General features: G+C 41.8%; 1 protein-coding gene across 2 annotated transcripts in view; it reads left to right on the forward strand.

Annotated features, from left to right (window-relative positions):
* LOC126234383 (sodium-independent sulfate anion transporter-like) overlaps window positions 1-15398 on the forward strand; it is a 337508-nt gene that overhangs the window by 237171 nt on the left and 84939 nt on the right. For both annotated transcript variants that reach the window (XM_049943069.1, XM_049943070.1), the window contains exon 3: window positions 5310-5505. In XM_049943069.1, coding sequence (XP_049799026.1) covers window positions 5310-5505 — 196 coding nt within the window. The remainder of the gene's footprint in view (window positions 1-5309; window positions 5506-15398) is intronic.

Here is a 15398-nt window from a genome sequence, read left to right on the forward strand (position 1 = left end):
ACAACTTTCTCCTCCGAACGCAAAAATATTTTGTTGTCCTCGCCTAAATAAAGAGAAATGATCAGCATAATAAAATAAGAGAAATCAAAGCTCGCACGGAAAGATTTAAATGTTCGTTTTTTCCCGCGCTGTTCTAAAGTGGAACGGTAGAGAAATAGCTTGAAGGTGGTTCGATAAAAGGTATGCAGGCACTTGATTGTGAATTGCAGAGTAATCATGTAGATGTAGCTGTAGATGTAGCAAACAAGTGGTGTCAATCACAACTGAAGAACGGAGTATAATAGGTGATCTCTCAAACAAAATCCAAACAACTATAAAACACCTTTCCAACACCGATTACATTTACATAGGAGTCTCTTAAGAACACATGCTGAGTATGATACTTCTCCTAACATACACGGTGATTATAAACTTTCAAGAATGATGAAGAAGGGAAATGAATCAATTTGAGATAAGGGACCCTGGGTCCGGAGACGGCCGAGTGCGAAAATCGTTCTAATACTTCTGATGGTGGAATACTTGTACAGGTACTGTTATTGTTAAGATTATACGGTAGGCAAACTTTCAGATATGGTAGTATGGACCAAATCAAGGAAAAAATGTTCAGTAAACATGGGCTCTAAACTGCGTAATTTAAGAGCTATGAGCACTTATTCACCTCTGATACTGTGAAACACGTCTCTTCTACTGCCAGCTCTTTGGTTACCATAGTTTTGGAGGTTACGGTGTGGACTAAAACAAGAAAAAAAGTCCAGTTAATACGGACTCTAAAATGCATACCTTAACAGCTTAACCCTTTGTTTCCTGACATAAGATAAAATTTACTTTTTAACATTTTCTTTGCAGAATTTATGCTATTGTGGCCTCAAATGATGGTAGGATATTTTGTGAAATTTTATTTTATTTTTCACAACTTTTTTCTCTCCTGGTACTCAGAAGTACCGTCAGACTCCATGGACAGAATCACAACATGCGCAGAAAAATGCTCCAATTTTTATAACTTGTACTTTATGCCACATAAATATTAAATATTTTTACATTAGAAAATTAATTAACAGAAATATGATATTTCTGATTTTTTTTTAATTTCGCATAAATTTATTCTAGAGCAACTTCACAATACATAGTAACTTAGCTATACATTTTTGACATTTTATATACATCACATATTTAGTGATACCTCATGAAATTGTAGTAAACAGTTATTTTTCTCACTGCAGCACAAATACACTTTACATGTACTACACTGAAAATGTGGTCTCGACTGAATTTTATTTTTCGCACACATTTCGCATCGTCCTCTTTTACAACTGAACACTGCAAAATGGTTCCCTCGGTTGCCAAGACGTAAATCCTTCGGAACAGAAAAGCTATCCTTCCTTCTCTTTGGGAGAGTTATTTCATCTTTACCAGAGTTTCTCTTTTTGAGATTTGGCACTTGCTGTTCATTCATTAGCCCTAGAGCTACAGCACGCCTGAATTCCAGCAGTGGCAGTGCCCCATGTAGATCACTGAAAATGACGTAAGCATTGACAAAAGCAATTTCTATTGCTCCCCAGAAGAGACGGTGCCACCATTTCTTTGATCGCTTGTCAAGACCTTAAGTTGAACGTAATCTGTCTGCATGATCCACACCACCCATGTTTTTATTGTAATCACATACAATAATTGCACATGGTATAGTCATACTAGTTCCATCTTTCTGTTTTCTTGTCACTACCCTCTGTTCAGTGCCATGGAAGTTTGACGCAAAATGCACTACTTTATTTTCCTTCCACTGATATACTGTTAGGTCTAAAGATGACTCTCTGTGATTTGATTTAGACATTTTTCTTTAGATAAATTCCCTGGCTAACCTTTCCTGTTTGTTCTAATTGTTCCACAGGCAAATGTATTTACGGATTTCTGTGTGAGAAAAAGTGGACAGAACAACTAGTGAGAGGTAACGCATTGTTGCTACAATAAAGTGTTCGCACAACCTGACGGTACTAATAAGTCCGCTTCATATTTTCCTCTTTGTCTCATTCACTTGTAACGTAATGCTTCAAACTATTACAAAAAAACAAAGAAGGTAAGTACGTACAATGGAAAACTCAACGGAAGTTTCAATAAATTGCGCACAAATTCAGGCAACACCATGGAAACAAGCAAATACAATCTTCTGTTTTCACAGCAGCGCGCGAAAAACAATTTCAAGCTCTGACCGCCAGAGAGGTCTATGTATTGCACAATAACATCTATGAAACAGTAGAGCAGAGTTACTGTTACGTACCGACAGGCTCACAGATCACGAAACTGCACCACGAGAAAATAATGAGAGTCAAAACTTACTGGTACTTTTAAGTATCGTCAGGCAACAAAGGGTTAAGAGCCTCCTCCTCCAGAAATATGAAAAGCAAAGAGATTGCAATAGAAGAGATTTGTTTCCAAGTATCAAAGATGCACACTTGCTCGTAGCTCTTAAGGTACGCATTTTGGATCTCACATTTACCAGACATCTTTTTTCTTTTGATCCATATTACCACCTTTAGAAATTGCCTACCCCACAATCTTAGCAACAACAATACCGGTACATGTGTTCCACTGTCAGAGGTATCAGAACGATTTTTGATTGGTAGCTTCTGCGGTCCCTTACCTAAAATTGATACCTTTGCCCTTGTCCATCATCCCTGAAAATTTGTAACATCGTCACTGAATCACCCTGCATATCAACGACTTTCCCCAAAGAGTCAAACATGTAGAAACAATATTTACTGAGTACACTAACATTCTGATTAGCGACGAGTCGCCAGACAAAATGCGCAGCGCTGAAGAAACACATACACACTTGTATGCAAATGGACCGAAGACAACAAATTAACCATAAATGTTTAAAAATATTATTTGTTTCCACGTAAAAAGAAAGTCCTATAAAACCGACCTAAAAATTAAAGATGAGTTCACAGAATGTATATCAAACACAAAACTCCTAAGGATTCATTTTGTAGGTAGGAAGGAAGGTTAGTGTTTAACGTGATGTCAAAGGAAGGAGAAGGAAACTGAACATTCCTTTTCAAAGGAAACAAACTGACATTTGCCTGGAGCGATTTAGAGAAATCGCGAGAAACCTAATTCTAGATAGCTGGATGGGGATTTGAAACATCGTCCTTCCGAAGGCGAACCGAGTGTGCTAACCACTGCACCACATCACCTGGTATGCACGTTGACTCACAACTGAAATAGGCTGAGCATGTTACTCACCTTGAAAAGCGAATCACTACAATATGTTATTAAAAAACTTCGGAAAGTAGCCTAGGTGTGTAGCAGCTCATGCGCTATTACAACATTATTTGGATATGTCCAATCTATACTCTACTATTTTACGGAGTAAACGTCTGCGGAAAAAATGTACAAAGTATACTAACAGTCGTTAAGGTACACAAAAAGGCTACGTGAATTATTACAAAAAGAACAAGACTTGTGTGAAACTGTGGTAATTCTCAAACATCCATGTGAATACGTTTTCTATTTGAGCAGTCCCAACAAACAGCTCTATACATCAACATGAGAAAAGACCTCAGTTGGAAAAAAATTGCATATTTTATGAATAAAACATAATTAAAATCCAAAATTATTCACTTGGTTTCATCAAGAGATCAAAGACAAAAGTGATATACACGCTTTCGAGAAATCTCTAAATTACAATTTATTAAAAAAGAGCTAGACTGTCAGGGGTTATATAAAATGGTAGGCAAATCAACTAGACAAATTGAGACAAATGTTGGTGCCGACTATTTACTGTTATGTTGAAGACACACTTTACACCATTTGCAATACAAGGAGATGGATTCTATACAAACATGTAACATATGGTAATAAATATTGTATGTTGGTATTTGTGTGAATTTAAACTGTGTGTATATTTAAAGTTTGTATACATTTTGGCGACTGTCATACAATGCAAATTGTCTACGGATGTATAAATAAATTAATCAAACAAATTTCTGGCCGTAGAGTAGATAACTTGCAGTGACTGTTCGTAGTTGATGGCCGCCCAGTTGCCTGTCTTCTCAGGGGCATAGAGGTCAGAACTAAGTAATTATTGACCGAATTTTAAAGACTTAAAATGCTTTCATACCCTACTGATTAGGGGGTATAATCGTATGTTAAAAGTATAACCCGCCATGGTAGCCGAGAGCGCTAATGCGCTGCTTCCTGGACTTGGGTAGCCGCGCCGGAGCCAGATCGAATCCGCCCGGCGGATTAACGCTGAGGGTAAGTATGCCGGCCAGCCTGGATGTGGTTTTCAGGCGGTTTTTCACATCCCTCTAGGTGAATACCGGGCTGGTACCCACGTTCCACCTCAGTTACACGCCTCGCAGACCTTTGAAAACGTTCGCACTATTTCATGGCTTACCTTACGCAGGCAGCTGCGGTACACTAATTCCATCCGGGAAGTTTGGGGTGGTGACAGGAAGGGCATCCGGCCACCCTCTGCAGCTAACACCGCCAAATACATTGTAACGAAGCGGGACAAAGGCCCAAAGAAAATGATGAATCTTATGTTAAAAGTTCAACACAATAAGACAAGTATTATTGTTCGAAGATGTGTGTTTGTCTTGAGGCAGCATAATGGACGGGCGCAACTATATACACTATATTCATCCTGTTCTGAGACTGAGGACACTTAGCGACTTCCAATAAACTTTAAACATAATTTCAAACTTTTAAGAAACTTCTTCTCACTGACATCCACACAAAATGATGAAAGAATAAATTGTTTATCGATTAGCACGTTTTCGCTATTAGTACAGAAAACTTCAACGTCACGCACGACGTTTTCAATTTATCATTTCCTTACTACTAACTCTATTCGCAACACTCTCCGCAGACGTTATCTACCTATATCACTGAATGTACCTGGAAAATTATGTCATTGTACGAAACATAGCTCAGGAGATATGACGTCATAAACATTGAGAAACTTGAAAAACTTGCTTTTGCTTGAAATGGAGCGCTAATTACTCATACTATGCTCCTCTAATGTTTCACAATGAAAGCACACAGTGACTTCCAACGAACTTTAAGCATAGCTTCAAATCATTTCTTTTTCTCGCTTACACGCTTAACGTTGAATATATACACAACAACTCGTTTTTAAGTACCCGGACGTTTGAAGCTGTTTTGCATATGGGATTTCGATTCTTTAAAGAATATGGGATTTCCTGATAGTATAAGAATAAATAAAAGCGTAGCTGCATTGCCAACAGAAATAATATTCTCAGTGTGCCATTTGACCTTTACTAACACGTTTCTCAATTCGTTCACAGTATGGCTTATACTCCGCCTTTGCTGGCAGCTTCGTGTACATCTTCTTCGGCACGTGCAGGGAGGTGAACATTGGACCAACAGCTCTGCTCTCCCTACTCACATCAACCTACACGCACGATACAAGTCCTGATCTGGCTGTTTTGCTCTGTTTCTTGGCTGGCTGTGTGGAGCTGCTTTGCGGACTTTTGCAACTAGGTAAGAACTTGTCTAACTGCTTAGATACTAGTAGATATAAAGAAAGAAATGTAACGATCTAAGAGTAAAAAGTTTTTCACAAAGGCCGGCCGGTGTGGCCGTGCGGTTAAAGGCCCTTCAGTCTGGAACCGCGTGACCGCTACGGTCGCAGGTTCGAATCCTGCTTCGGGCATGGATGTGTGTGATGTCCTTAGATTAGTTAGGTTTAAGTAGTTCTAAGTTCTAGGGGACTGATGACCACAGAAGTTAAGTCCCATAGTGCTCAGAGCCATTTTTCACAAAGAAAACAATATTATGCATGACAAAATTATTTATTTATTGCTTTTTTAGCCTGACCAGATTAGAGCCTTAAGGTGCTCTCGTACATCTGACCACAACACCAAATATATTACAAAAACATTCACAGGACGAATAATAATAAAAATAAAAGTAATAATAACAACAATAGTAATAAAATAATAATAATAAGATAATAAAAATTGACCCTAATAATAGTGAAAATAGTAGTAAAGGACATTAAGAATGATGTAGATTAGTTTAGCACAAATGAATACATGTTTAGTATTATAAAAACGGAAGGGATAAAAAAAGAGGAGAAGACTGAAATGGCAATGACAGTGCCTGTTAGAAAAGAACAAAATTCAAACAAAGAACCCTGCCAACATGGGGGAGGGAAAAGTTGTGGGGGAGGAAGGATTGACGAGAGTGAGCTACAGACTAGTATATGGGACAAATGGCTGTTGTGATAGAAGGTGAGCCATTAGTGTCTTTTGAAGTTTGGAAGGAATTCAGTTTCTCTGATTTTTTTAAGAAGATTGTTCCTGCTACAGAAAATGATTTAGAGAACATGGCAGTGTCATGTGATGATACAGAGAGGATTTTACTTTGTTCAGAACAAATGTTTCTGCTGTGTTGTTCAGACAGTAGTGTATGAACTGAAATAAGTAAAAGGGATTGCAATGATTGAGAGAACGATAGAGTAGACACAGAGTATTATCATTTCTACGCTTGTCAGCACACAACCATGATAAATGTTTGTAGGCAGAAGTGATATGATCGAAATAGCGTACGTCACAATGTAACGCGCACGAGCATCCGTCGCCTGTTCTAGCCTGCACGAACTTTCGTATGAAAGTCCTTGAAGAACAGCATCACCACAGTCAAGTACGGAGAGTATTAGTGACTTCTTTTTGACCTCGAAAGGAAATACTTTTTTAAATTTCTGTAGTCAGTGAAGCGACGCTGACATCTTCCTTCACAATGCAGTTGTGTTTTGCAGTCCAGTCTAAGCGGTGGTCCAGAAAGTTCTTTGCAGAAGAGGAAAAGGTTATTCCTGTGACGTTTAATTACGTATAACGTATCTAGCTTCATAGCTAAATTCGGGACATTTCACCCCCTATTGTATGTGAGCATGAACAGTAGAAAATAACTACCTTCATGTACTTGGTAGACACGGTACTTATTTAGTTTAGCCGAGCGGTCTAAGCCGCTGCAGTCTTAGAGTGTGCGGTTGGTCCCGGCGGAGGTTCGAGTCCTCCCTCGGGCATGGGTGTGTGTGTTTATCCGTAGAATAATTTAGGTTAAGTAGCGTGTAAGCTTAGAGACTGATGACCTTAGCAGTTAAGTCCCATAAGATTTCACACGTACTTATTTAGTATACAGTATTTAGGTTACTTCCTATAGTAGGTGCTCCTACTTTGTTAACAATTATTATTCTGTTTCGATTGCAGATTTTTCTTTAAAATTTCGTATTTCTGGATTTGTATTTAATGAGTACATCCAATTCAGTTACTTCTTACATCGTCGAGTATCAGCTGCAACGACTGTGGTTTGAACTGCTTCTCGTTTTCCACAGCTCAAATTATTTAAACGTTTGAGAGCAGGACCGTTAGGGCCTCTTGTTCAGATCCTGGTAGTGAACAAAAGTCCAACTAACTACAGCACATTTTAGTGTCCATCTGCAGCAAGTCCCAGATCGAGATCATGTTAAACAGCTTGTTGTTGTTGTGCTCTTCAGTTCAAAGACAGGTGTGACGCAGTTTTCCATGACTGTCCATCCTGTGAAAGCCTCTTCATCTCTGCGTAGATACTGCAACCTACATCCGTTTGAACCTGCTTACCGTAGTCAGGCGTTAGTCTACCTCAACAGTTTTTACCCTCCTACATTTCCCTTTGTTCCCAAAATGGCAATTCCTTGATGCCTCAAGATGTGTCCCAGCAACCGACCCAATCTTTTATTCAGGTTGTGTCTTAATTTCTTTCCTCTCCAATTCAGTTCAGTGTGTCTTCATTAGCTAACCGATCTGCCAATGCAGATTTCGGAATTCTCTTGTAACAACGCATCTGAAAAGCTTCTACTCTTTTCTTGCCTGAAGAGTTTATAATCCACGATTCAGTTCGGTACAAGTCTACACGCCAGACAATACCTTCTCACCATAAGGTACCCTCTCCGATCAGAAGCATCCGGCCATTCCTACGTAATGCGAAACTGATCACTGGCTGTCACGAAAGCTGGAGTCGCCAATATAGCCGGCCGGGGTGGCCGAGCGGTTCCAGGCGCTACAGTCTGGAACCGCACGACCGCTACAGTCGCAGGTTCGAATTCTGCTTCGGGCATGGATGTGTGTGATGTCCTTAGGTTAGTTAGGTTTAAGTAGTTTTAACTTCTAGGGGACTGATGACCTTAGAAGTTAAGTCCCATAGTGCTCAGAGCCATTTGAACCGCCAATATACAAGCAGATGCGGGGTGTCGTGTTGTCAGTATAGAGACGGTAAGAGCGTAATCGCTTGGTCAGGAGATCTCAATGACTTCGCTGAGTAGCAAATCCATTGTCGGCATTTCAACCCTCTAAATCTGCCTCACGCTGACTGTTGGTGGTCTGATTGTGGCGTGGAAACGTGAAATAATAACCACAGCTGAACCAAAACCGAGCAGACTTCATGTTCTCACGGACAGGTACTGTCAAGCATCGTGGAGGGTTATTGAAAAAATTCGCATAATTTTAGTGCAATCACTCGTGAGTTCCAAAGTGCTACCAGCAGTCCAGCTAGCATAATTACTGTGCGTAGGGAGTTAAAAATAATGGGTACATTGGTCGAGCAGCTCCTCATAAGCCACGTATTTCTGTAGCCAATGCTAAGTGAGGCTTGAGGAGGTGTAAGCGACTCCCTTAGACAGTGGATGACTGGAAACGAGTGATTCGCAGTTTTGAATCGCACGCTATACGCTTTGGCAAACCGATGGATGCTTTTGGGTTCGGCGAATGCATGGAGAACGTTACCCACCATCATGTGTAGTGCCAACAGTAAAGTACGGAGGAAGTGGTGTTGCGGTTTGGAGTTATTTTTCGTAGCTGCAGTGTGGTCCTCTAACTGTGCTTAAGGAAATGCTAAATGTGCAAGGATATGAACACATTTTACAGCACTGTGTGAGACGCCCTGATAAACCCGCGGGGCAGGACAGGTAGTTTAAGTTGTGGAAAGGGGACAAAATAAGCGGCTGTCAGTTACACTCGAACATACAATCTTTTATTTGATCAAACATTACAAGAGACAAGAAATTTTTTTTAAAAAACAGAGCTTTAGTTTTGGAACATAATTAGAGGCTGAATGTGCCGTACAATTTCATACCTTAAGGGTAAGACCACTTTAATTTAAAAATGGCTGAAAGCTAATAACTTAAAGCTCAACCAAAACCAGAAATTTAAAGGGCGAAGCCTTATCTTAAAACAGTTCCTTAATTCGGCTGAAGGCCCAAAGAATCTGACACTTTAAGAGCAAACAACTTAAATTCAAAATTGGCTGAAGGCCCAACACTTAAGACTCAATAACAAAACAAAGGGTTTACATAAAACAGTCCTTAAATTAGGCTGAAGGCCCAAACCATCTAACACTTTAAGGGCAAAACAACCTTAATCTAAAAATCGGCTAGAAGCCATACAAGTACAAACAACAAGAACAAACAAGAAAAGGCAGTACACCCAAGGGCGCTCAGAAGTTCCGAGGGTCGTCCTGGAATTCAAGCACTAACGCTCGCTTAGGTGAGACAGGCAGTCGGCCCAACCACTGTCGATCCGACGACAACCCAACTGACAGACAGTCAAAGGACCCACCGACAGGATAACCTCCGCTTCACCTGACCAGCACACGACAGGGATTTCAGTGGAACAAGGTAGAAGGTACTGGCGCCAACAACCAATTATACATTGATCTGTCAAACTACACACCGTGCTGGACAGTGACAACAGGATGAGGAAAATACACTTCCTGAATTTATGTTGTAAGTAGGCTGTTTAGGTTTTCTTATTGGTAACGCCACGTAGCGCTCTGTATGAAAATCACTGGCTGTGCTGTGTGCAGTCTGTGGCTAGTTTGCATTGTTGTCTGCTATTGTAGTGCTGGGCAGCTGGATGTTAACAGCGCGTAGCGTTGCGCAGTTGGAGGTGAGCCGCCAGCAGTGGTGGATGTGGGGAAGTGAGATGGCGGATTTTTGAGAGCGGATGATCTGGACGTGTGTCCATCAGAAACAGTACATTTGTAAGAATGGATGTCATGAACTGTTGTATATATTATGACTTTTGAACACTATTAAGGTAAATACATTGTTTGTTCTCTATCAAAATCTTTCATTTGCTAACTATGCCTATCAGTAGTTAGTGCCTTCAGTAGTTTGAATCTTTTATTTAGCTGGCAGTAGTGGCGCTCTCTGTATTGCAGTAGTTCGAGTAACGAAGATTTTTGTGAGGTAAGTGATTTGTGAAAGGTATAGGTTAATCTTAGTCAGGGCCATTCTTTTGTGGGGATTATTGAAAGTCAGATTGCGTTGCGCTAAAAAAATATTGTGTGTCAGTTTAAGCACAGTCATGTATAATTTTTCTAAGGGGACGTTTCAATGTCGACGGCCAGAGCAGGTAACCAGAACGTTAACGGCCACAAGGCAGAAGATTCCGCTGGTGCACTTCAATTCAAATAACCAAGTACAGTTAAACTCCACAGGAGGGTGGCTAAAATTTGCCAACTTGAAAACACACGTCGTTGCTCGCAGGAATATCCCAACAGCTGACAACCAAATCCAAACGACACAATGTGAACAGTCGTGACTCGCTGGCAGATTAAGTCAAAACTCAACTTTCATGTCCAGGATCAGTGAGCCACGAACCTCGTAGCAATGGGAACAGCAGTACACACTTCAATACCGCATAGAGGCCGCCAGCGGGCCCGGACAGACAACACGCCGTGGAGATTTCCCCGCTGCTCCACGCCACCCTACGAACTGCCCGCACACAGCCCAGCCGGAAACTATAATCGCCAGGCCAAAGATGGTCAGAGGTGCAAATATCGATACACGCCGCTGCTACCAACCATGGAAAGAGAGGATAACAGCACAATCGTGATAACTGGGGAGACTAAACACAGAATAGCAACCAAGGTTTAATCCAACGCATAGTATGAGGCAGCCACGGCTCACTGTGTTCTGGGTAAGTACGAGAACAGTCTGAGGACGATGATTCTCTGTATCAGCATGACAATGCAGCCTGTCATGCAGCATCGCATGTGGGGCAATTGTTTGTGGACAATAACACTACTGAAATGGACTGGCCAGCCCAGAATCCTGACCTGTACCCGATGAGACACCTTTGGGATGAGTTATAATGTCGACGTCAAGCCAGACCCCAACGTCCTATGTACCTTCTCTCGTTTCGGCTCCTAAGGAAGAGTAGGCTGCCACATTTAGACTCATCACTGAAAGTGTCTCCAGCAAGGTTCAAGCCATCATAAAGCCGAAGACTTGGCACGCCGCATACTAATGTCTGCTAACAGTGTACAACTTATTAAACGCATTAATAAAACAGCTTGAGATCTTTCTATCAATGTGCTCACTAAGATGTATCTTATTATAAGATATACGAGGGTAATCCCAAAACTAAGGTCTCCTATTTTTTTATAAGTACAGAACTCTGTTTGTGTGGCAGTTGGTCACACTGTTATGAAGAGTGCTTCACGCGCTGTGAGTAAACATGGGCACGCCGCGCTGAGGCGCTGTCTTGGCTTGGCTTGGCACCCGTTGAGAATGGAGCTCCCATTGGATGTTACCGCCAAGTGCGAATTGCGCGCAGTTATTCGGTTTTTGAACGCAAAGGGCACTGCGCCGATTGAAATCAATCGCCAATTGACGGAAGTGTATGGTGAGTCGTGCATGGATCTCAAAAATGTTCGTAAGTGGTGTCAAGATTTTGCAGCTGGTCGGACCGAAATTCACGACGAACGAAGGACCGGGATACTATCAATTTCTGAGTAGACAGTGTTGAAGATTGAGCAAAGCATGCGTGAATATCGGCGGATCACTTTGGATGATCTCTGCACGTTGGTTCTTGAGGTTTCCCGTACCTCCGCTCACAGAATTTTAACGGAAACATTGAACTACCGAAGGGTGTGCGCAAGATGGGTGCCACGCATGCTGACTCAGGACTACATACGGCAACGAGTTGATGCTTCCCGCGCATTTCTTCACCGCCTTGCAGCCGAACAGGACAACTATCTTAACTCAATTGTCACGGGTGACGAAACCAGGGCATACCACTTTACACCTAAGACCAAGCAACAATCACGCCAGTGGTGGCATCCTTCTTCGCCAAAGCCGCGGAGCTGGCGGCGAGCTGGTATGACATGGGCATACAAAAACTGCCACAGCGTCTACAAAAACGCATCGACAGAAATGGTGGTTAAGTCGAAAAATAGCTAAATGTTCAAGCTGTAAACTGATGTAAACCATTGTAGAAATAAACAGGTCTGTGTACTTATAAAAAAATAGGAGATATTACTTTTGGGATTACCTTCGTATCTAGCGGCTATGCTTGTGCGTGAATGCGGAGAGTTTGTCGTGGTTCGCAAAAACATTAAGAAATTGTGTTGGCTATGAGTCTCAAGCTGCTGCATTTCGGCTCAGAACACGACAGCACGCCTAAGGAGACGTTGGTGCACGTCTGATGCATCTAGAACTGCCTGAGGTCCGTGACGTCACTGCGCTTTCAGATGATCTTGAACCGGGGGATTCCTTCGCACGTAAGAGCGGATGTCGTACAGTGGTAAGGTCGTATACATCTGAGCGAAAGGCGAATGTGGATACCGGCTGCACGGCTGTGCCTGTACGCCTTAACAGGTGTGGTAAATGACTATTCCTGGTAAAAGGCCAGAGCCAACACGAGTTTGATGCGACTAAACTGAAGACTTCCTCGAAATCAAAATTTACTGCGTCGCTGTTAATAGGGAGGCACAGCTACAAGTGAATACATCGAGCAGCTTATCTCGAGGAGAAGATTAGTGTTTAACGTCCCGTCGACAACGAGGTCATTAGTGACGGAGAAGAAGCTCAGATTAGGGAAGGATGGAGAAGGAAGGCGACCGTAACCTTTCGAAGGAATCATCTGGGCATTTGCCTTAAGCGATTTAGGGACATTACGGAAAACCTAAATCAGGAGGCTGGACGTGGGTTCGAAACGTCGTCCTCCCGAAAGCTTATCTCAAGGAATTGTAATAGGACCGCTGCCGTCCACAACATACAGGATGTTCCAGAGTTGTCTCTTCAATGTTTCGGCAGGTACCTGCAATTTCGTTTTTGCTGCCTGCAGCTGAATGTAGCTCAAACAAATACAACTGTTCGCACGTTTCATACGACACCCTTTTGTCGACGGAAAATGTCGTCTGATTTGCCGTTACAGACAATTTTTTTTTTCAGTGAAATTTTACGTCGACGTTTGATAGAACGACCCCAGACAGTAGAGTGCAATGATCTTTTTAACGAGGTGTGTTAACAGAGACGATAAAAGAAGAGCAGTATCTGACACTCCAGAAGCGACTTCGCAACAGCACTGGCTAGCGGTAGCAGACTACAATGATCTTTTTAACGAGGTGTGTTAACAGAGACGATAAAAGAAGAGCAGTATCTGACACTCCAGAAGCGACTTCGCAACAGCACTGGCTGGCGGTAGCAGACTACAATGATCTTTTTAACGAGGTGTGTTAACAGAGACGATAAAAGAAGAGCAGTATCTGACACTCCAGAAGCGACTTCGCAACAGCACTGGCTGGCGGTAGCAGATTCACAGCACTGCCCGCATCGACACACGAGTCGGGCACGTCCAAGACGTTTTCGCAGATCAGTTTTAAAGTGAAACATATAGTGGCCTCTGTTAGTCTTCTGCCTACATGGCTTGCTCAGTCGATAATAACAATGTACACGGAAATATCTATGAATATTTGTTGGTCACATATTCCTTACTCGACTTGCCTCACCTCATATGCCGGTCCACGCAGCTCCAACTGTTCGCTTCTGCCATGCAGCACCCGTGGTCGTGCGGTAGCGTTCTCGCTTCTCACGCCCGGGTTCCCGGGTTCTATTCCCGGCGGGGTCAGGGATTTTCTCTGCCTCGTGATGGCTAGGTGTTGTGTGATGTCCTTAGGTTAGTTAGGTTTAAGTAGTTCTAAGTTCTAGGGGACTGATGACCATGGATGTTAAGTCCCATAGTGCTCAGAGCCATTTGAACCATTAGCCATGCAGCAGCACTATTCCACCACTACTGGAGTTTTTGGATCAAGCAAGCTGCTGCAGTGCTTAGTTCATTGGACTCATATCCTGGAGGACAACGATTCAGATCCGCCTCCAGTCATCCAGATTCATGTCTTTCGCGATATCCTTAAATCGCTCCAAGCGAATGTCTGGATGGTTCCCTTGAAAAAAGGCACGGACGACTTCCTTCGCCATTATCCCTTAGTCCGAGATTTTGCTCAGCGCATAATGACCACGCTGTCAACGGGATTTTAAACTCTAATCTCCTTCTTTCTTCCTTGGAGTACTGGATATGTTTCGTGCTTCGCTGTCCCTGTTAAAATTTATCGTTAAACCGAATAGTTCACTAGACTGTTTTTGAACGCTATATCGAATTGATACATGAAAATCTGCTTTAATATTTTTTTCCTTTTTGTAACGGGAAAGAAACCGACGTTTCTCATCAATGCTGGGTGTTGCGTAAGACACGAGATTTGGTAGCAGAGCATGTTGGGTCCAACCCAGAGGTACATGGATCAGAATGTAATGAATGGCAGGGGAAAGTTGTACTACTGAGTTAAGCTGTGAGTAAGCATTTTCTTAAGTATATTTTATTTCACAAAAATCTTATCCGTTAGAAAAGGAACACCAATGATAACAACTGTAGATAATAACACTGACTTATTAACTGTGCATCATGCATGGAATTTCATGGTTAAGTGCTAAAGATTTGTATTACAACATCACATACTCTTGTACATAACAATTTAAGTAGAATGCATTTAATCTTAATAATGACCAGCTGTCTGGAGCCGAGCGACCGCTACGGTCGCAGGTTCGAATTCTGCCTCGGGCATGGATGTGTGTGATGTCCTTAGGTTAGTTAGGTTTAATTAGTTCCAAGTTCTAGGCGACTGATGACCTCAGAAGTTAAGTCGCATACTGCTCAGAGAAATTTGAACCATTTTTTTAATGACCAGCTGACTGATAATTAATATAATAGAACAATTCAGTCTTAATTTGATAAATTAATGAAACAAGAACTTGGATGTAACGATTAAAATTAATTAAAACTGTACATCAGTCTACTTGAATAAGGCTCCAAAAGCCACAGTTTTAACACATGAGTTAAGCTATCATTGGATAAACATGGAATAATTGTGCAACCATTCTTTCCATACCCCACAGACTGTATGCCAATACGAGGATGTGTGTACCAGGACCATTCAACAAGTAATACATTTTTTTCTTAAACCAGGTTCGTTTTATTCAGGTTTCCAATACATCATATTATTCCCCACTCTTTTGTCTGAAGAAAAAAAAAGTTTTCCAACATAACCTCCGTGAA

Source organism: Schistocerca nitens, chromosome 2 (genome assembly GCF_023898315.1).
Source record: "Schistocerca nitens isolate TAMUIC-IGC-003100 chromosome 2, iqSchNite1.1, whole genome shotgun sequence".
In the NCBI taxonomy this organism is placed as follows: domain Eukaryota; kingdom Metazoa; phylum Arthropoda; class Insecta; order Orthoptera; family Acrididae; genus Schistocerca; species Schistocerca nitens.